Source organism: Bombina bombina, chromosome 1 (genome assembly GCF_027579735.1).
Source record: "Bombina bombina isolate aBomBom1 chromosome 1, aBomBom1.pri, whole genome shotgun sequence".
NCBI lineage: Eukaryota > Metazoa > Chordata > Amphibia > Anura > Bombinatoridae > Bombina > Bombina bombina.
The window spans coordinates 567,665,319-567,689,604 of NC_069499.1; the positions used below are offsets into that span (position 1 = coordinate 567,665,319).

The window sequence follows — 24,286 nt, forward strand, 5'->3', positions numbered from 1 at the left end:
AACACGCTTTACTCTATCTGCTAATTCAAAAGCATGAGAATATGCTTCCCGTTATTAAAGCGAATATAAATGAACTCTAAAATGAAATGCATTTACAAGCGAAAATCCAACAAAAGCTGTGTATTTACTTAAAACCCCATACAAATGCTTGCATGTTTACCTGTAAACCAACTAAAAGTTTTAATATTGTCATTTAATTAATAGTTTTTTAAAAAGTAAGTAAAAATTGATCCTTTTTATGCGCCAGTTATATCTAATTGCTGTTACAGATGAAGAGTCATTACCATTACACACTTTTACTGAGAGTGCCATTTTTTCCCAATTTCTTACAATGGAGTAATATCATAGAATAGAATACATACATAGATATATATATACATACATATATATATATATATATATATATATATATATATATATAATGGTAACAAGAACTTGCACTCACTGGACTTTTTCAAACACCAAAAGATTTTTTAATGTGACGTTTCGGAGACAAAGTATCCCCTTCCTCAGACAAAGGTGAAATGGCAAAACAAACAATATAAAAAGACAAACCAAGTGATAACCCCTCCCCCCAATTAAGACAAAAAACCCCCACCAAAATGGTAGTCATGACAACCACTCCAAACACAGTGTCATTATTGCTTTAAACAACTAGTTTGCAACATACAATGATCAAGTGATAAAGATTCAATGATCAAGTGGTAAAGATTCAAAAGTGAAGCACTCTATAAATGTGAAACCAAAATTAGAATAAATCTATATACATATATCCAACATATAGAATAATAACTTCAAATTAATGGTCGATTTGTTATTCACACGCATATCACATTCAAAAGTAGTTTGGTGAGAAAACAGCGTGATAAATACATGGGAAGCCCATACACACAAACAAACAAACATGCATATCTCACTGTTATATCGTTCACATATCAGGGACTGTGTGCATGCACAACATGATGGGGTTAGTATTTCCATTAAACATACCGCCTATTTCCTATTTGTAAACAAACACGGGTTGCTAACGCTGGAACAATCATCCAAGTCCGGTGTTCTAAAGTTATGCCTCTACCCGTAGGAATGTGTATACCTCGTCACTTTGTCAGCTGGTGGAGGCTTGTGGCGCTCACTGCGCATGCGCTAGAGGCCCAAACTCCTTACAACAGCTGATGAGGAATTATGTGGCACGCGCACGTTACTGGTTACAAAATCCCAATGAACAAGCGGTTTGTCATTGGATTTTGTAACCAGAAACGGTACTCACATTGTATTGACTAACATTGTGAGATGCGGTAGGAAATATATTGAATACGTCTGCTACGTACTATATCTCACACTATATCTCTGGTGCTTTTCTATTCTCTGATCCTTGTTCATAAACTGTCATAATTTGAAAAAAGTGCACAGCACGATGTAAAAAAAAAAAAAAAACATCTCACAGGATGTGCAAATAAATAACGCAGTTTCTGAATTCCTCTAACCTAAGGAGCTGTGCTGGGCTCTTGATCCCTTGCTATATTTCTTCTGCTCCTCGTCGCTGTACATATTCTGTGACCCTTTCTGGTTACAAAATCCAATGAACAAACACGTTCATTGGGATTTTGTAACCAGTAACGTGCGCGTGCCACATCATTCTTTGTATCTTCGCATCAGCTGTTGTAAGGAGTTTGGGCCTCTAGCGCATGCGCAGTGAGCGCCACAAACCTCCACCAGCTGATTAAACGTCACCGGAAGTGACGTGGTATACAAATGCCTATGGTAGAGGGATTACTTTAAGACACCGGTAGTGCCGCATACCGGAAGGACAGGGGCATGCAGTGACGTCATGTTGCCAAGGCAATGGCAAAAGCGTGGTGCGCACACTGCGCATGCTCGGGCCGCAAACCAAAAATAAAAGTAAAAATAATACACAAAGGGCCAAAAGGTAAAACAGACCTATGTGGGCTAAACGCCCAAACACACAAGCTGTACCACGGCTCACACCCAGCATAACTAGTGAGCAACAATCCCACAACAGTATACAAAGCAGCGCCACTATACAAGGAGGGGGGGGGAAACAAGTGGTCCTGATTAACAAATAAAACTACATGAACCGTTGGGATAATAGTGAAAATAGAGCTTAACATAATTTAAAATTGAAATAAACAACTAGCTCTCAACATAGCACAAATAATATGTGCAAAAAAATTCCAATACTATATGGTTAAAATGTGCCCAGAATTAATTGTAGCAAGTGGATACAAAATAACTGCAAAATTAATTAAATATAAAAATGAGTATCAATGGGTTCAATTATCTAATGAGGGCAATATATGGCACATGCCATGCCACCCATCCCCATAAGACAATTGTCACGGTGAAGAAAGAGGGCAATATAATACAATTGTCGCCAAAGTGGTAGAACACAACCTAAAATTGAACCGACCAAGTTCTACAACATAAAAGGAATAAGTGAGGTAGGTAATAAATAAACATACATAAGGGACACAAATAATGAAAAAAGGGGGAACACATAAACCATCTGTTGGCATGCATCAAGTCTAGATGGAGAACAATTTGTGTGTGCTGAACATAGGGGGGGTCTACAAGCAAATAAAGTGGTGAATATCCAGTCCCCACTTCCACAAACAGAGACACCATAGTATAAACAGATAGCCCTCACACATGTCAACAAAGCACAACCTGATTACAAAATAGGTCTGGACTCTCAGTTTAGAAAAAATGGATGGACTCTCACTTTTGTGAAAAGTGGATGGACTCACACTTTGTAAACAATGGAACGTGGCTCTCAGGGATCAGACCCTCAAAAAATAGGTCCATAGATAATTCTTCTGATGTAGAAATTACAAATTACAAAAAGCAGTGCCAATCTACCACAGTGTTGAGTCCATTTGGTTGTGATGTCTTCAGGCGATGGATCCATCTTCTGAACTGTTGCTGTGGGCGTTTTTACGTCGGTAAAACGACTGACGATGCCAGGACAAGGTTTGCTAACCACAGGTCGGCCATCAGGATAGCATTGAAAAATAAGACAAGTGACCAACCGGTGGCCAGACACTTTGTTGAAGCTGGACATACAGTGAATGACTTGCGTTTCATTCTGATTGATCACATGCTTTTTGTAATTTGTAATTTCTACATCAAAAGAATTATCTATGGACCTATTTTTTGAGGGTCTGATCCCTGAGAGCCACGTTCCATTGTTTACAAAAGTGTGAGTCCATCCACTTTTCGCAAAAGTGAGAGTCCATCCATTTTTTCTAGGCACATTTTAACCATATAGTATTGGAATTTATTTGCACATATTATTTGTGCTATGTTGAGAGCTAGTTGTTTATTTCAATTTTAATTATAATGTTAAGCTCTATTTTCACTATTGTCCCAACGGTTCATGTAGTTTTATTTGTTAATCAGGACCACTTGTTCCCCCCCCCCCCCCTTGTATAGTGGCGCTGCTTTGTATACTGTTGTTGGATTGTTGCTCACTAGTTATGCTGGGTGTGAGCCGTGGTACAGCTTGTGTGTTTAGGCGTTAAGCTCACATAGGTCTGTTTTACCTTTTGGCCCTTTGTGTATTATTTTTACTTTTACTTTTATTTTTGATTTGCGGCCCGAGCATGCGCAGTGTGCGCACCATGCTTTTGCCATTGCCTTGGCAACATGACGTCACTGCATGCCCCTGTCCTTCCGGTATGCGGCACTACCGGACTTGGATGATTGTTCCAGCGTTAGCAACCCGTGTTTGTTTACAAAGTAAGTGTACATTAGAGCATTGGAAATAGGCAGTATGTTTAATGAAGTACTAACCCCATCATGTTGTGCATGCACACAGTCCCTGATATGTGAACGATGTAACAGTGAGATATGCATGTTTGTTTGTTTGTGTGTATGGGCTTCCCATGTATTTATCACGCTGTTTTCCCACCAAACTACTTTTGAATGTGATATGCGTGTGAATAACAAATCGACCATTAATTTGATGTTATTATTCTATATGTTGGATATATGTATATAGATTTATTCTAATTTTGGTTTCACATTTATAGAGTTCTTCACTTTTGAATCTTTACCACTTGATCATTGAATCTTTATCACTTGATCATTGTATGTTGCAAACTAGTTGTTTAAAGCAATAATGACACTGTGTTTGGAGTGGTTGTCATGACTACTATTTTGGCGTTTTTTTTGTCTTAATTGGGGGGAGGGGTTATCACTTGGTTTGTCTTTTTATATTGTTTGTTTTGCCATTTCACCTTTGTCTGAGGAAGGGGATACTTTGTCTCTGAAAAGTCACATTAAAAAATCTTTTGGTGTTTGAAAAAGTCCAGTGAGTGCAAGTTCTTGTTACCATTATCTACTACCTACTAGCACCCTGGCGGATGAAATTTGAAGTGAGAGTGCTCATCCTGGAACTACTCATGCGCAAACACTGCTAGAAGTAAACTTTTAACGCATGCGGGTTAGCGAGTGTATTACAATTTGAAAGTAAAATGTTTGCCTGCTAGCAAAAGCCAACACATGCTAACTTCAAGACTTTGGATATCTCGACCCCTTTAAGATCTTCTCCCCATGGATTTTAATGTTTTAATGGAGAGTGCAAACTGGAAAAAACCTAACACTTATTGTTTGCATGCTAACCCGACAGCAGTTAAACCTACAGCGCTAACCCAAAGGTAGTTATGAATAGTTTACATTTCCATGTTCTTTACATAGAAGAACATTTTTAAATAGATAATTTTTTATATATATATATATATATATATATATATATGTGTGTGTGTGTATTTTTAAAAAAATATAAATCTATACCTATATATCTAAATTAATATATATATATATGTATATAAAGACATATATAGGAAAATGTATTCAAAAACACAAAGGGGCATGGGGCCCTGTGTTTCCGTTGAGCCTTCAGGCTCCCCGGAAACAGAAGTTATGAAGCAGCGGTCTAAAGACCACTGCTCCATAACCTGTCTGCCTACTCTGAGGCGGCAGACAGACATCAACCCGATCGAATACGAGCGGGTTGAGTGATACCCTCTGCTAGCGGCCGATTGGCCGTGAATCTGCAGGGGGGTGGCATTGCACCAGCAGTTCACAAGAGTGCGCAAGTTAGAAATACATATATGAATATGCACGCAATTTAGATAGGTAGCGATATTGCTTATCGCAAACCCACACGAACTTTACCGCGCAGTTTGTTATCTAGCCCATTGTTTTATATGCTAGTTTAATAAAACCATTTTTGGAAATTCATCTTGAGTGGGCATGTGAAGCTGCTGTTTGCTGGGAGGGAGTTAGGTAAGTTACTCTGAAACTTCAGCCTGCTGATAGACACAGTTTGTTTAGTGTTTTGCTTTTATGGAACTACAATTTCTTTTGGGTCTTGTTGGTACCATTATACACAGAGTGGTGCCCCATTTGTCTTTTGCAGTGAAGGTAGATTATTGTTTCCAGCCGATAGTGCATGCATCAAGGGAAAGGCCAGCGACTGTGGATCCTTATTTTCATCCATCTACATAATAATTACTTTTTTCTTCACTTAGCTCTCTGTTTTGGGGAGTTTATCTAAGAAGTCTCGCCAGTACTGTGAGTTCCATAAAATAATTTTAGAACCTCAAATTTTAGCTTCAGAGCTGTTTATGTCACTATGTGTGGTTGCCATTCTGGGTTTGTGTTGCAGTTTTAGCTCATCTTGTGGAGATTAAATGCCCTGCCCTGTATTTTCAATTTATTTCTAAGGGTGATTTTTCATTTGATTATCTTTACATGTAATGGTTAAGCCTTACGCTCCTTGACAACTTATTTCAGTGGTTGAAAGTGTCTACAGTAATATTAGTGGCACCTGTCTATTTCAAACCCTCTACCTGTCCCTGTGTCCTCTGTTTGCCTGCAGTTGATCAGAAGCGATCTGTAACTTTTACTGAAACTCAGCCACAACCATCCACATCCCACACAGATGCTCTCCCCGTGGCTCATCGCTCTGGCTGTAGCCCGGCACCCTCCATCAAACAGGTTTCATCAGAAAGTCCTGTATTGACGTCCTCTCCGTCCATCACTGTGGCTGACCTTCACAGTCAGAATGAGAGCCAGGTAACACCACATACAGGTTAGACACATGTTTATATTTGCTAATAAGAGTCACTTTGTTGGAGGGGCCTGTCAGGTATTGATACAGAGGAAGAGTATAGAACAGTTGACCTCACTCCAGATATAGCCTCCTTTCACTAGTGTGGTCTTCTCACATCTGACCACACCAGAGTTCAAAAGAGAAAAGAAAAAATGGATTGGGAAAGGGGCGCTAAATAGCAATCTGGAGAGAAAGTAAAAACAGTGGAATGAACAAATCAGAGGATAATGAAGAGTCTAATCTAAATAAGTCATAATATAAAAAATCTTAAATATGAAAATTAAAAAGCAGAAGTAAAAAGGATGATATTATATTTACTAAAATCAATTATGTATACTAAGTATATATGTGTATAACCCACGTGATAATACGGGAGTGATAAATCAATAAAAAGACGCTGTGGAAAAGGATAAATAATTAATTAATAAAATCCCAATATGGAAAATGTGGAATAAAGTGTAAAAAATGGTGTAAAAAATGTGATACAATAAGTAAAAATATGAGTGTAATGGGGGGGGGCGGAGCTACGCCGTGCTGGTGCATGGACGCTTGCTGAGTGAGCTCCGGAGCTGTCGGGACCCTTTGAGCCTTTAAGTTGGCATCCAAGCTACCTAATGTTCCTCTCTAACCACATGGATGAACGGCTAACTACTAGGGCTACCTCCTAGAAATCCTTCGGCTAAAAGAGCTGCCTCTGGGATTAAATAGAGCCGCGATCGCGGCCGCCATATTGCCGCGCAACCAACTCACCACATCTTACGGAATACCGCTGGCTGAGGTTGCTGGGGCCAAAATACAACTACCGCCCTTCTGCCCTCTGCTCTCTAAACAGCTCGATATCTGACAGGAGCCACTGCGAGACCTTGCTGCCGATTCCCGGTTTCAACGGACAGCAGCCGCTGGCTCACAACGTTCACACGTGGGATCTCCAGCCAGCCTCTGATCGTGTCCTGGGGCCCTTTATGCAGCAAATCACCTTATGGTCCCGATTGGGGTAAGACTCGCTTTCTGTCTCCAATATAATCAAAGGGTGGGGGTCGAGGGCACTTATCCACGCTACATATGTGCACTTCAAGGACTGCACACCAGTAAATGCACTCACCGAGGATGGGCCAGGCCTGGGGTTTTTGAGTAAATCCACCTCTGTTGATAATCCTTATAAGCCGGTCCCCACAACAATTAATTACCCGGTCACTGGTGGCATAAATTACCCCAAAGGAGCTATATATTAACAATGCTGAGTTATTTGTGGTAGTGCTCAGGACTATTGCACAATTCCCTCAACTTTAAGACCCAGAGGGGCTGGAGGTCTCTTGGCCTACTTTGACTATCACTTTAGTTGGCCTTTTTGCGGCCTGATACTGGCCACTTGCTGCCCCCTAGGGCCTGTTTCATAATTAGATTTATATTCTGGACTACACACTTACAAGCAAGCAGAACTATAGGGGCCTCTACAAATACTATATATACAGACTACATAACTATGGCCAATAGGAAAGGTAACAAGCCTGACAAGCATCTAAAGCCCCAATCTATAGGACCCTCCGTGTCTTCATTTTTTCACCCACAAGATCCGGTCATCTCCGATACTATGCTGACCCACGACACACCGCCCATTACACCTAGCCCCTCTGACCTCCAAAACCCACTTCAATCATTACAGTCTCAAATCGCAAGTCTCCCCTCTAAATCGGATATTGAGTCTTTAAAGAAACTTATCAAAGACGAAATCAAAGACCTCAAAAAAGACCTAAATGATATGGGGGCTAGGATGGAATTTATTGAAGAAGGCCAGGACCACCTTAACAATTTGGTCAGCTCCAACTCACAGCAATTAAACATCCATGACTCCATGATCCAAACCCTTAATGATAAGATTAAAGACCTCGATAATCGAGGCAGAAGAAATAATCTTCGCCTCAGGGGCATCCCTGAGGAGATTTCACAAGACCAACTCAGAGCCTATGTCACAGAATTTTTCCACTCTCTTCTCCCTCAAGCTCCGGCCCTTTCACATGACGACATTGAGAGAGTACATAGGGCGTTGAGGCCCCCAGCCAGACCCCCCGCTCCACCTAGGGATGTCATTCTCAGGTTTCTAAAATTCACCATTAAAGAAGAAATCTGGCAGGCAGCAAGAACCAGGCGGTCGATACAATTCCGCTCCCACTCTCTACAAGTCTTTCAAGACCTATGCCCCCAGACCATTCAACGGAGAAGAGAGGTCCGTTACATCACCAAAATTCTTCAAGAAAACAATATCAGGTACCGTTGGGGTTTTCCATTTAGCCTAAATATCTCTCACAACGGCTCCCAACTGATCTACAAAAATTTCAATGATCTGGACTATATATCTAATAAGCTGAACCTCACTTTCGAACCCCCACCAGAAAAAATTCTGACAGTCCCAGCCGGCAACTCTCGACAAGAAGACGAAACACCCAGAGATCAGAGAACAACTTGGTCAATAGCTGCCTCTAAGAGACGCAAGACAAATCCTCAACCCACATCCCCAGATCCCTGAAATTCCACACCTTCAGATACTTCAGAGACATGGCTGGCCCCCATCTCACCTTAGCTGTTATGATATTTTATACCTTAAGGGCCCACTTAGAGGGTCCTCCGACAATTTCATTACGCAACTATCTTTCAACAATCTTTGGGATGCACCCCTCCTGTAATTGACCCTTGTTGTTACCACAAGTTTTTGGTCCTATCCTATTATACCCTTATCTCCTCACCATTCTGAGATATTCCTGTAGTGCCCAAGGAGTTCTATAATAGTCATGTATTACAGTGGAACAGTACCAACACATGACAGTGGATCTTCATTTTTGTTGTTTTTTTAAATTGTAGTTGCAATTCTAGTTTATTACTCAAACCACTTGAGTCATGTTCATTTTTTCTAAATATGCCATATTGTATGACGGTATTAGATTACTATCCTCAAAGGTTTCCCGACATCATTCCACCCCCCTGGATGGTGTCCACAGAATCACTTGTCTGTTTTTCTCAATGTCACATTGATTTAACAGTTAATGTTTGTTTTGTTCTATATATGTTGAATCTATTTTGCTCTAAAAAAAATTTCACCATTTATTGTGTTTATTCCAGTTCAAGATGCTCCAGTTATGCTGCTTCGTGCGGTGTCTCCTTGCCGGGAGTCTTTCAGAGTCTTCTTACCAGTTCACTCGCCTATTGTCTCCTCCTCTATACTGGGTTTCTGTGGGTTTCAGGTAACGACACACACCACACACTCCCTCACTCAATGCCCGTTTACCTACCAGACTTTCTCACACTCGGGTTTCCCAGACCTGCTATGCCCAGAACCCAATACCCACATCGCAAACATATACCACTACAGTTGGGTCTCTTACACATAACCCTAGTTTCTCTCCGTAATTATAACCATGGATAATAATCCTAAATCAATCCAAATTATTTCTCATAATGTCAAGGGGCTTAACATACCCCAAAAACGATCCAGGGCCATGAGGGACTTCCATAGACTTAAATACGACATCATTCTTTTTCAGGAGACCCACTTTAAAAAAGGGAGAGAACCCTTACAGTCCCTTAGGAAATATGGCCAGGTATTCCTATCTTCCCACACCACGAAACGCAACGGGGTGGGAATTCTAATCAGGAAACAGATTCCTTTCTCTCTAACTAGCATCCATAGGGATCGTGAGGGTAGACTGTTGGTTATCACTGGACGGCTATTCCATAAGATCGTCACCATTGCCAACCTCTATGCCCCTAACAATACCCCGACACAGTTTTTCCTACAGTCCTGCAAAACCATATCTGAACTCACTAAGGGAAGCCTATTAGTCGGGGGTGACTTCAATATAGCTTTTGACCCTAGTGTTGACTGTTCCTCTGGTACCTCTTCTACCCCCCCGAAAACGCTTAAATCTATCCAGACCTCGCTGTCAAAACTGAATATCCACGACACATGGAGAATCTATCACCCACAAGACAGAGATTATACATTTTACTCTTACCCCCATCAAAATTATTCACGTATTCACTATCTTATGATAGACGTCACTAGTTTAGCACTAGTCCAATCAGTCAACATTTCCCCTATAACTTGGTCTGACCATGCCATGATTACTTGCTCACTACAATGGCCCACATCTCAGAAACACGACCGCTCCTGGAAATTAGACGAATCTCTATTGACCGACCCCATGGCTACATTGCAAATACAAGACAAATTAGAGACATATTTTAGACTAAACACCACCCCTGAGATCTCCCCTCTCCATTTATGGGAGGCGCATAAGTGCGTCATTAGGGGCGACATCATAGCTCTTAAAGCAGCTAGGAATAGGCAGAACTCCCTTGTACTTAGTAACCTTCTGGAAGAATTAAGTAAACTTCAAGATTCTCATAAACGTTTCCCCAAAGACCATTCGCTCTTAGAACATATTCAACACAAACAAAAACAGCTTGACCTTCTCCTAGGCAGGGAGGCCAAACGTAGGGCCCTCTTTCTTAAAAGGAGATTCTACGAAGGGGGTAATAAGCAGGGCAGACTACTAGCAAGAATGCTACGTAATAGATCTTCTAAAAAATACATCATGTCAATAAGGGATGACGGGGGGAAGATATGGTCCTCATCTTCCGACATAGCCAATAGCTTTAGATCTTATTACGAGGGACTTTACAACTTACAACAGACTAAGGCCCCACCTGCCCCCTCAGCCATCGCGGATTATCTCTCCTCCCTAAAGTTACCTTCCTTGACTTCTGAACAGATGTCGGACTTGGAATCCCCCATTACATTAAAGGAGGTACAAGCGGCCATCCGCTCTTTCCCCTCCGGAAAGGCCCCAGGCCCAGATGGATTCGGACATGCATACTATTCTAAATTTTGTGACACCCTAGCCCCTCCTCTCCTTTCTCATTTCTCTGACATTGACAACAACACATCTTTCCCCCCCCAGTCACTCCAAGCACATATTTCGGTCATCCCGAAACCAAATAAATCCCCTGATCTCATTACTAATTATAGACCAATATCCCTATTAAACGCAGACATTAAAATCTTTGCCAAAATTCTGTCCATCAGATTAAACCGTTATCTCCCTTGTTTAATCCATTACGACCAGGTCGGCTTTGTCCCTTCTAGGGAAGCGAGGGATAACACAGTGCGCAACCTCCACCTCCTCTGGCACTCCAAGAAACAAGGCCTTCCCACCATATTTTTATCTACTGACGCGGAGAAGGCCTTTGACCGGGTTAGCTGGTCATATCTCAGGGCCACCCTCCAAACCCTAGGCATAGGTAACGTTATGCTCCATAGAATTTTTGCATTATATAACGATCCAAGCGCAAAAATTTCAGTGAACGGCATTCTCTCCTCCCCCTTTCCGATAACTAATGGCACTAGACAGGGGTGCCCCCTGTCCCCCCTGCTATTTGTCTGCCTCTTGGAGACTTTTGCCACCAGAGTCCGTCAGAATACAGAGATTCGGGGAATAGAGATTGGGGATGAAACTTACAAACTGTCCCTTTTCGCGGACGATGTCCTGTTTACACTCTCAGCCCCCGACACCTCCATTCCTCCTCTCTTGGAGGAACTAACCCTATTTAATAACCTATCCAATTTCCTCATTAACCACTCGAAATCTGAATATCTGAGTGTATCCTTACCACCCACTATAGCACAGCAAATCAAATCTTCTTGCCCTTTCCGCCAATGCAGGACCTCTCTTAAATATTTGGGTACCTACTTGACTGACGAACTAGACGAGATTTACACTTTAAACTTTGCCCCCTTCAAGTTGTCCCTGGAAAGGGAACTTTCCTCTTGGCACTCTAGACACCTCTCCTGGATCGGGAGGATCAATGCCATTAAGATGACAGCCTTCCCCAGACTCCTATACCTTTTGCTGGCCCTCCCTGTCCCCCTCCCCCCGAAGTTCCTCTCCCGCATTCAATCTTTATTCAACTCCTTTATTTGGGGAGGCAAACATTCAAGAATAAACATGAAAACTATGCTGCTCCCCCGCATCCATGGGGGCCTGGGAGTGCCAGATCTCCACCTCTACGAGTACGCAATCTACATTCAAAGAATTCTTGACTGGAGACTGCATAAATCCCAGAAAAGGTGGATTGCCTTGGAGGAACACCTCAACCCTAGTCTAAATTTACAAACGACCTGTTGGTCCCCGGGGGGACAGGAGCGGATTAGCGGTTTAGATAATCCAATCACCAAAGAGACCTTGACTCAGTGGGAAAAGATTAATAAAATAAATCCATACCTCTCCTCTAGACCCTCCCCCCTGACCTCCCTGATGCATAACCCCGAGTTCTCATTGACTGACCTCGGAATTCACTGGGACGACCCTAAGCCCCCCTTTGACATTGCACTTTATCACCTAACGAATAACGAACATTTACTCTCAATGACCCAACTAACAGATTTAGGTTTCACCTGGGCTAAAAATTGGTTCACCTATAGGAGAGTTTCTCATTACATATCCTCGCACAATCAACAACACAACCTCCTTAGATCTCGGACCAATATAGAAAAATTACTATCATCCTCCCAACCACATAGCCACACTCTTTCTAAAATATACTCCATTTTGACCCAACCCCCCCCTGGTAATCTACCCACCTCCATAGAATCCTGGGAGAGAGAGTTGGGAGTTATCATCCTTCCACAGATGGCTTCTTATATGTTTATTAATACTAAAACGTCATCCTCCTCCGCTAATCTCCTGGAATTGAATTATAAAATACTCCACCACTGGTACCTCACCCCAAGGCGCCTCCACACATTATTTCCCTCATCTAGTAACCGCTGCTGGCGCTGCGGCCATGTAGGCAGCGGTATGGGCCATATGTGGTGGTGGTGTAGCTGTATCAACTCTCTGTGGAGATCCATTCTCTCGGAAATTGAAAAAATATTCCAGATGACACTACCTCTAGATCCATTACTATTCCTATTAAATAAAAACATCAAACTCCCCTCCAAGGCTCACATTATCTTGTTCCGCATCTTTACAAATAGTGCCAAATCCCTCATTGCTAAAAATTGGAAATCCCCAGACCCCCCTAACCTACCTCAATGGAAGTCAAAAGTCTCAGACCTTCTAGAACTGGAGGAATATAGATCATTTAGGCTAGATACCAGGGACCACTTCATCATTGCACAAAATATGTGGGACCAATATCAGAAACTAGTTTAATAGCTTATAGGCCCTCATCGGCTCTATATTCATCTTATTTCTCTTGGCTACTGGCGTGGAGACATTGCGCTGCAGAGAAGCGTTTTTGGACTGGAGCAGTTTAATTTTAATGCAGTTATTTATTTTTCTTTTGTTTTTGTTTCCCTCCCCCCCTTATTTGTTTCTTAGTTTTACTCATTATCTCGTTTGATTGACAATTCCATTTTTGTCATCTAGGTGACTGTTTACGATTCCACTCAGTTTACCAGATATTGTCAAATAGTTGTGATTATTTTCTTTGTATTCTTATACGCTTGTGCGTACATGTACACATTCTAAACTTTCCTCTAATAAAAAGAATTTGGAATAAAAATATGAGTGTAATGACTAGTGGTTGTATAAAAAACTAATTCGTATTGCAACTGTGTGAATTAATAGATAAAATTAATGTGTGAAGCATGTGAAATTTTAAAAGTGTATAAATAATAATAAAAAAAATAAAAATAAAAAAATGACCCTATAAAGGTAAAATACCTAGATACTATCAAAAAACTTCACACTCTGTGACAGAATATTGTGGTGACTCCAAATATTGTGTCTATATAAACTAAAAAGTGATAGTAATGAGTATAAATGTCCAATATGTAAAAAATATATGATATACAAGACTAATAATGATGTGGTACAATGTGTAAGTATAAAATTCTCAATTAATAGAATATAATTAGAAACCTTGGCAGATAAACAATTGCTATATAAAAACAACAATGTTCAAAAGGTTATTAAAACTGATTTATTATTAAAACATATAACTGCATAAAACACATAGATCTAAAAACACTGGTGTTTAAAAATCCTATTATAAACCTAATCAATAAGCATAAACCTGGACTTAGCATGAAAAAGATCTCATAAATGAATAAATATATCAGTACAGGGTAATATACGTGAGAAAACTCTAGAAAAAAGTCCACAATAAGTTACAGATGGTTAATATATATGTGGGAATTTAGAATAACAAACTGGTCTCAAATATGAACGTGAGAAATAAATGTACTGTCCATTCATTGATATACTTTCTATAGAGCCTCAATATGCCTTTTTGACACGCAAATGCAATACTGATTTTTTATTGGGACTATATATGGATTATAATGATTGGAACAATTGCACTCTCCTAAGAGAAATGATTTAGAAACTAATTTTGGAATTACAACATGGATTACAAATACACAAAGATATACTCTCTAAAAATGTATGTTCACAATAAAGAGTTAATTGACGTAATTGCTGACGTCTAACAAAGTGGGGTTAAAAGGCAAAGTGGAAGAGCTGGCGGGCATCTTGAAAAAGGCTTTACGCCGATACGCGTGGATCCAACCCATACAGCTCTTACAAAGTGACTTGTCCACTACTGGCACCCAGGACCGCTGTGTGTGACCGCAAGGCTTGAATTAAGAAGCCGCGGTGTACATAAAACCAGTGATAGGAGCCACTTCGGGAAATAATATTAGTGCGTGCACTTATTCAAAACTAAAACCTATGCTATTGGCCCATGTTAATCACCTGACCTCACATCGATCTTTTCCTGTTACAGAGAAATTCGGACGGAGAGGAGACACATAAGAAAACTGTATTAAAGGTACCGGAAGTAACCCCTTCTACATGGAGTACTAAATCTGCAAAACAGTCCCAAAAGAGATTTTCAAGAATATCGTTTAACGCTTGTTTATTAAGATACAGTTATAATAATCATTGGAAAGATGAAACAAAGTGGTCATTAAATCTAGACCCAAGAAACATTTTCTGAATACAAATCTTTCTCTTTATCGTTGAGACATTGTTTCCCTGTTTTGTAACTCCAATGGAGAGTTTTTGAGGCTGCTATACGTTTATTATTGTGGACTTTTTTCTAGAGTTTTCTCACGTATATTACCCTGTATTGACATATTTATTCATTTATGAGATCTTTCTCTTGCTAAGTCCAGGTTTATGCTTATTGATTAGGTTTATAATAGGATTTTTAAAATTTCACACGCTTCACACATTAATTTTATCTATTCATTCACACAGTTGCAATACAAATTAGTTTTTTATACAACCACTAGTCATTACACTCATATTTTTACTTATTGTATCACATTTTTTACACCATTTTTTACACTTTATTCCACATTTTCCATATTGGGATTTTATTAATTAATTATTTATCCTTTTCCCCTGCGTCTTTTTATTGATTTATCACTTCCGTATTATCACGTGGGTTATACACATATACACTTAGTATACATAATTGATTTTAGTAAATATAATATCATCCTTTTTACTTCTGCTTTTTAATTTTCATATTTAAGGTTTTTTATATTGTGACTTATTTAGATTAGACTCTTCATTATTCTCTGATTTGTTCATTCCACTGTTTTTACTTTCTCTCCAGATTGCTATTTAGCGCCCCTTTCCCAATCCATTTTTTTCTTTTCTCTATTGATACAGAGGAAGCAGACTCACACCATGTGTAAAAAGGCCAGAAATTACCAGATCATATACAGAGATACAAAAGCCATGATTTGTGCAAAATGAAAAGGCCAGGCTTGACTTGCTCACATCATTGTCTTGATGCATACAATATGTAATCTGCAATTAAAAAAGTATGGAATTCTGAAAAACAGAGCTAAGTTGACAATGGGCAGTAAATTATAAGGCTGTAGAAATAGTGAACATTTTTTTATGATTTATTTATAAACACTGCTATATTTCATAGCACTAAGTATGCAAACAAAGCAAGGTACTTATTCATATTGACAAAATTAATTATTGGGTCAGATTACATGTGGCGTGCTAATGATAGCGACTTTGATTTTACAAGTCCATGGTAAAGCATGTTAACCAGAGAAGGGTTAGGCTCGAGCGCAGACAATACTTTGTATATCACAATTGGGCTAAATTGCGTTGGTATTACAAGTTGAAAATTATAGTTTGTGCTTGAGCGAAAAAAAAGTGCACAAAAAACATCTAAAACCCATTAAAAAATGTATTACACACATACAGTATATACAATTTTTTATAAAAACATATCATTATTATTAATACAAATGTTTTAAAAGGTATATGATATATGGCAGGGTGTTTGACTGGAAAGGGCTCCAATGTGTGTGTAAATATATATATATATATATATATATACACATACACACACACACACACAGTATGTGTGTGTTTATATGTGTATGTATGTATGTATGCGTGCACATACATATTTGCACATCTAAACACATAAATACACATGTATACACACCTATATATATATATATATATATATATATATATATATACACTGTATATAAATAGGTGTGTATACATGTGTATTTATGTGTTTAGATGTGTAACTATGTATGTGCACGCATATATACACATATAAACACGCACATACTGTGTGTATATATATATATATATATATATATATATATCTACGTTCAACCCCAAGGAAGAAAACAAACGCTTCACTCTCCGGTCTTTTTCATCAATGTTTATTGCTCACAAAAATTATATCACAGCATTCCCAAACGTTTCGACACCAATTGGTGTCTTTTTCAATGGGTATTTGCCAAAATTCTTTTGTCCCAAAAGGCTCCTAAAAACTATTTCCAACCGCTTACCTATAAATCCCCATATGTGCTGTCGTCACTTCCGGTGCCACGGAGGCCGCTCACGCTTGCGCTCGTCACCGCTCCTTCTCAGCCGCATGGCTAATTACCATAGCTCCACCTACGTGATGTCATATACACACGCAGTACACTTAGGCTGTGCGCATGTCGGGAGCTAGCAACTCCGATAGTACCGGACTGACTGTTGTAGACATGTGATCTAAAAACTCACTAACCTTTACTTTATTAATAAAAAGTGCTATAAAAGCACTATCTGAGACCCTTAATATTTCCTATTTACACAGTAGACCTAATACCACATCTATTATATCTATTATATCTCAGTTATGTTCATCTAGGGGGTTCTATATTTACACAACGTATATTTATTCATCATTCCCCCAATTTTTTGTATTGACATAACAACTATTCTATAGGTAATAATATAAAGATGGTATAGAAGTGGGGTTATTATTTAGTGAGGGAACTTATCATAATAACATTCATCCCTAATGAAGTAAAGTAGAAAACTTTTTTAGGGCCGCAACAGTACACTGCATCTTGGAGTTTCTTCAATTTGTAGTATCCATATCCCATCCACTATATACAAATGGATAATCCAGTCCCCTGTAACAGAAATGACCTAGATCAAACAATCCTAGACATCCCTTCAAAGGAAAACATTAAAATCCAGTTGTATATTCAGTCCTTTCGGGGCTACTGTATCCAATCGGTAGATCCAGGAGGTTTCCACCTGGAGGAGTTTGGTATTCCTGTCTCCCCCTCTCCGTAGGGGCGGTACATGATCTATGAGTATGGTCCTTAGACTTGCAGCTGTGTGTCCTGCCTGGAGAAAATGTCGAGCCACTGGTTGATCCAACTCTCGTTTCTCAATCGCTAGCCTAATCGCATGGCGATGATTGGCCATCCTCTCATGAAAGGTGGTAGATGTTTTCCCCACATACATCAGGGAACACGGACACATCAATACATAGATCACGTAAGTACTAAGGCATGACAGCCTATGTAGAATCTTATACTTCCTCCCAGTGTGTGGGTGATGGAAGTACGTCCCAGTCAACATACTATTACACGTAGTGCAGTCCCCACACCTGTAGCATCCCAGTTTCCTTTTTGCATCCAACCATGTCCCCTTCTCGTAACACTTTGTTGGGTCATTGTGGACCAAAATATCCTTTAGATTGGGTGCTCTTTTGTATACCATCCGTGGTGCTTTCATACGTGTAAAGGGTAAAGTCTTGTATGAGCTCACAATTTCCCAGTTCTTTTTTACCGACTCTGCCAGAATCTTAGATATGGGGTTGAACGTAGTTACAAAGTTGATGTTATCACTTACATCCTCCACATTTTTCTTCACACCCTGAGGCAGGAGCAGTGATTTTTTTATCTTGTTGCGCCAGTTCGGTATGTACCTTTTTAATCAATTTTCGTCCATAGCCTCGCTGTTCCAGTTTATTGACCATTTCTTCCTCTTGAATCCTTCTTGTCTCCGGCAGTGTATTATTGCTAACCACTCGCGTGAGCTGAGAGGAGAGAACGTGTGAGCAAGCCAAAGTGGAAAGAATATTTCCTAATCTCACAAAGGGTGAAAGAATGGCTCTTAAAAATCTAAAGGATGATCATACAATCATCATAAATGCAGCGGACAAAGGGCGATCAATTGTTGTACAAAACTACTCTGATTACAGAGAGGAGGCGTATAGACAATTGACTGACAGTAGGGTATATTGTAAACTAAGGGGAAATCCGATAAATGGTTTTAAGAAGGAATTGGATCATATACTGAAATGTGGGTTTGAGTCAGGCATGATCAATGAGAATGAGCTTGAGTTTATGACTACACCATTTCCAGTAACTCCGGTGTTATACTTGTTGCCTAAAGTGCACAAGGCACTGACAAAGCCCCCTGGCAGACCAATTGTGTCTGCCCGGGATTCTTTGTGCTCTAATGTGGCTATCTTCATAGACCATCACCTGCAACCAGTTGTTAAGGAATCATACTCCTTCATATTAGACTCTCCATCTCTTATCAGGAAGTTACTTAGTTGGGAAACCTTAAATCCAGGTGACCTACTAGTTACTATGGATGTTGACAGCCTGTACACCGCCATCCCACATGGTGGGGGGATACAGGCTGTTAGATCAATATTGAGCAGTTCATTGGCATATGCGGGACCACCCATTGAGTTCCTATTAGAACTTCTTACTTTTTGTTTAGAAAAGATTTTTTTTAAATTTGAGAAGGATTATTTTTTACAAGTATCAGGAACTGCAATGGGTTCAAATATGGCTCCCGCATATGCCAATTTATATATGGCTTGGTATGAGATCACGATCATGCAAATTCTTACGATAGACTGTATCAAGCTATACGTAAGATATATTGATGATGTGTTTCTAGTGTGGTGAGGGTCAGAGGAATCCTTGAAGAAATGGGTTGACACTCTTAACAATATTGACTCTACTATTCGTTTCAAGTACTCCTGTGATAGTAGAAGTATACCGTTTTTGGACTTAAATATCACAATTTACACTGATGATGAGGGTTGTAAATTTTCCACCTCATTATACTCAAAGCCTACTGATAAAAATTCCTTACTGCTGTCCACAAGCTACCATCCGGGACATCAAAAAAGAGGGGTTGTCTCCTCTCAGCTCACGCGAGTGGTTCGCAATAATACACTGCCGGAGACAAGAAGGATTCAAGAGGAAGAAATGGTCAATAAACTGGAACAGCGAGGTTATGGACGAAAATTGATTAAAAAGGTACATACCGAACTGGCGCAACAAGATCAAAAATCACTGCTCCTGCCTCAGGGTGTGAAGAAAAATGTGGAGGATGTAAGTGATAACATCAACTTTGTAAGTACGTTCAACCCCATATCTAAGATTCTGGCAGAGTTGGTAAAAAAGAACTGGGAAATTGTGAGCTCAGACAAGACTTTACCCTTTACACGTATGAAACCACGTATGGTATACAAAAGAGCACCCAATCTAAAGGATATTTTGGTCCACAATGACCCAACAAAGTGTTACGAGAAGGGGACATGGTTGGATGCAAAAAGGAAACTGGGATGCTACAGGTGTGGGGACGGCGCTACGTGTAATAGTATGTTGACTGGGATGTACTTCCATCACCCACACACTGGGAGGAAGTATAAGATTCTACATAGGCTGTCATGCCTTAGTACTTACGTGATCTATGTATTGATGGGTCCGTGTTCCCTGATGTATGTGGGGAAAACATCTACCACCTGTCGTGAGAGGAGGGCCAATCATCGCCATGCGATTAGGCTAGCGATTGAGAAACAAGAGTCGGATCAACCAGTGGCTCGACATTTTCTCCAGGCAGGACACACAGCTGCAAGTCTAAGGACAATACTCATAGATCATGTACCGCCCCTACGGAGAGGGGGAGACAGGAATACCAAACTCCTCCAGGTGGAAACCTCCTGGATCTACCGATTGGATACAGTAGCCCCGAAAGGACTGAATATACAACTGGATTTTAATGTTTTCCTTTGAAGGGATGTCTAGGATTGTTTGATCTAGGTCATTTCTGTTACAGGGGACTGGATTATCCATTTGTATATAGTGGATGGGATAAGGATACTACAAATTGAAGAAACTCCAAGATGCAGTGTACTGTTGCGGCCCTAAAAAAGTTTTCTACTTTACTTCATTAGGGATGAATGTTATTATGATAAGTTCCCTCACTAAATAATAACCCCACTTCTATACCATCTTTATATTATTACCTATAGAATAGTTGTTATGTCAATACAAAAAATTGGGGGAATGATGAATAAATATACGTTGTGTAAATATAGAACCCCCTAGATGAACATAACTGAGATATAATAGATATAATAGATGTGGTATTAGGTCTACTGTGTAAATAGGAAATATTAAGGGTCTCAGATAGTGCTTTTATAGCACTTTTTATTAATAAAGTAAAGGTTAGTGAGTTTTTAGATCACATGTCTACAACAGTCAGTCCGGTACTATCGGAGTTGCTAGCTCCCGACATGCGCACAGCCTTAGTGTACTGCGTGTGTATATGACATCACGCAGGTGGAGCTATGGTAATTAGCCATGCGGCTGAGAAGGAGCGGTGACGAGTGCAAGCGTGAGCGGCCTCCGTGGCACCGGAAGTGACGACAGCACATATGGGGATTTATAGGTAAGCGGTTGGGAATAGTTTTTAGGAGCCTTTTGGGACAAAAGAATTTTGGCAAATATCCATTGAAAAAGACACCAATTGGTGTTGAAACGTTTGGGAATGCTGTGATATAATTTTTGTGAGCAATAAACATCGATGAAAAAGACCGGAGAGTGAAGCATTTGTTTTCTTCCTTGGGGTTGAACGTAGATCTACATATCTTCCACGCAGCACCCCGGCAGATGATCTCAGGAACAGTGAGTGCACTATAACTGATATTGCTTTTCTATATATATATATATATATATATATATATATATATATATATATATATATATATATATATATATATATATATATATATATATAAAACACATAGACCTAGATTTGGAGTTTGGCGGTAGCCGTGAAAACCAGCGTTAGAGGCTCCTAACGCTGGTTTTAGGCTACCGCCGGTATTTGGAGTCACTCAAAATAGGGTCTAACGCTCACTTTTCAGCCGCGACTTTTCCATACCGCAGATCCCCTTACGTAAATTGCGTATCCTATCTTTTCAATGGGATCTTTCTAACTCCGGTATTTAGAGTCGTGTCTGAAGTTAGCGTTAGACATCTAACGACAAAACTCCAGCCGCAGGAAAAAAGTCAGTAGTTAAGAGCTTTCTGGGCTAACGCCGGTTTATAAAGCTCTTAACTACTGTACTCTAAAGTACACTAACACCCATAAACTACCTATGTACCCCTAAACCGAGGTCCCCCCACATCGCCGCAACTTGATTAAATTTTTTTAACCCCTAATCTGCCGACCGCCACCTACGTTATACTTATGTACCCCTAATCTGCTGCCCCTAACACCGCCGACCCCTATATTATATTTATTAACCCCTAACCTGCCCTCCACAACGTCGCCTCCACCTACCTACACTTATTAACCCCTAATCTGCCGACCGCAAAGCGCCGCCACCTACGTTATCCTTATGTACCCCTAATCTGCTGCCCCTAACACTGCCGACCCCTGTATTATATTTATTAACCCCTAACCTGCCCCCCACAACGTCGCCTCCACCTGCCTACACTTATTAACCCCTAATCTGCCGAGCGGACCTGAGCGCTACTATAATAAAGTTATTAACCCCTAATCCGCCTCACTAACCCTATCATAAATAGTATTAACCCCTAATCTGCCCTCCCTAACATCGCCGACACCTAACTTCAATTATTAACCCCTAATCTGCTGACCGGAGCTCACCGCTATTCTAATAAATGTATTAACCCCTAAAGCTAAGTCTAACCCTAACACTAACACCCCCCTAAATTAAATATAATTAACATCTAACGAAATAAATTAACTCTTATTAAATAAATTATTCCTATTTAAAGCTAAATACTTACCTGTAAAATAAATCCTAATATAGCTACAATATAAATTATATTTATATTATAGCTATTTTAGGATTTATATTTATTTTACAGGTAACTTTGTATTTATTTTAACCAGGTACAATAGCTATTAAATAGTTAAGAACTATTTAATAGCTAAAATAGTTAAAATAATTACAAATTTACCTGTAAAATAAATCCTAACCTAAGTTACAATTAAAACTAACACTATACTATCAATAAATTAATTAAATAAACTACCTACAATTACCTACAATTAACCTAACACTACACTATCAATAAATTAATTAAATAAACTACCTACAATTAACCTAACACTACACTATCAATAAATTAATTAAATACAATTCCTACAAATAAATACAATTAAATAAACTTGCTAAAGTACAAAAAATAAAAAAGAACTAAGTTACAAAAAATAAAAAAATATCTACAAACATAAGAAAAAAATTACAACAATTTTAAACTAATTACACTTACTCTAAGCCCCCTAATAAAACAACAAAGCCCCCCAAAATAAAAAATGCCCTACCCTATTCTAAATTACTAAAGTTAAAAGCTCTTTTACCTTACCAGCCCTGAACAGGGCCCTTTGCGGGGCATGCCCCAAGAAGTTCAGCTCTTTTGCCTGTAAAAAAAAAACATACAATACCCCCCTCCAACATTACAACCCACCACCCACATACCCCTAATCTTACCCAAACCCCCCTTAAATAAACCTAACACTAAGCCCCTGAAGATCTTCCTACCTTGTCTTCACCCTACCAGGTTCACTGATCCGTCCTGGCTCCAAAATCTTCATCCAACCCAAGCGGGGGTTGGCGATCCATCATCCGGTGCCTGAAGAGGTCCAGAAGAGGCTCCAAAGTCTTCATCCTATCCGGGAAGAAGAGGCGATCCGGACCGGCAACCATCTTGATCCAAGCGGCATCTTCTATCTTCATCCGATGACGACCGGCTCCATCCTGAAGACCTCCGATCAGCCAATAGAATGCGAGCTCAATCTGATTGGCTGATTGGATCAGCCAATCGGATTGAACTTGATTCTGATTGGCTGATTCCATCAGCCAATCAGAATATTCCTACCTTAATTCCGATTGGCTGATAGAATCCTATCAGCCAATCGGAATTCGAGGGACGCCATCTTGGATGACGTCCCTTAAAGGAACCGTCATTCTGCAATTGGACGTCGCCGGAAGAAGATGGGTCCGCGGTGGAGGTCTTCAGGATGGAGCCGGTCGTCATCGGATGAAGATAGAAGATGCCGCTTGGATCAAGATGGTTGCCGGTCCGGATCGCCTCTTCTTCCCGGATAGGATGAAGACTTTGGAGCCTCTTCTGGACCTCTTCAGGCACCGGATGATGGATCGCCATTCGCCAACCCCCGCTTGGGTTGGATGAAGATTTTGGAGCCAGGACGGATCGGTGATACCTGGTGAGGTGAAGACAAGGTAGGATGATCTTCAGGGGCTTAGTGTTAGGTTTATTTAAGGGGGGTTTGGGTTAGATTAGGGGTATGTGGGTGGTGGGTTGTAATGTTGGAGGGGGTATTGTATGTTTTTTTTTTACAGGCAAAAGAGCTGAACTTCTTGGGGCATGCCCGGCAAAGGGCCCTGTTCAGGGCTGGTAAGGTAAAAGAGCTTTTAACTTTAGTAATTTAGAATAGGGTAGGGCATTTTTTATTTTGGGGGGCTTTGTTGTTTTATTAGGGGGCTTAGAATAGGTGTAATTAGTTT

At 40.0% G+C, this 24,286-nt stretch overlaps 1 protein-coding gene across 1 annotated transcript in view; it reads left to right on the forward strand.

Moving 5' to 3' along the window:
- The window catches only part of UNC80 (unc-80 homolog, NALCN channel complex subunit), a 353,943-nt gene that overhangs the window by 291,835 nt on the left and 37,822 nt on the right, over positions 1-24,286 (forward strand). Inside the window, exons 65-69 of the mRNA XM_053713382.1 lie at positions 5,903-6,115; positions 7,708-8,622; positions 9,251-9,372; positions 18,573-19,124; positions 19,467-20,381. Of these exons, the coding sequence (XP_053569357.1) occupies positions 5,903-6,115; positions 7,708-8,622; positions 9,251-9,372; positions 18,573-19,124; positions 19,467-20,381 (2,717 nt within the window). The remainder of the gene's footprint in view (positions 1-5,902; positions 6,116-7,707; positions 8,623-9,250; positions 9,373-18,572; positions 19,125-19,466; positions 20,382-24,286) is intronic.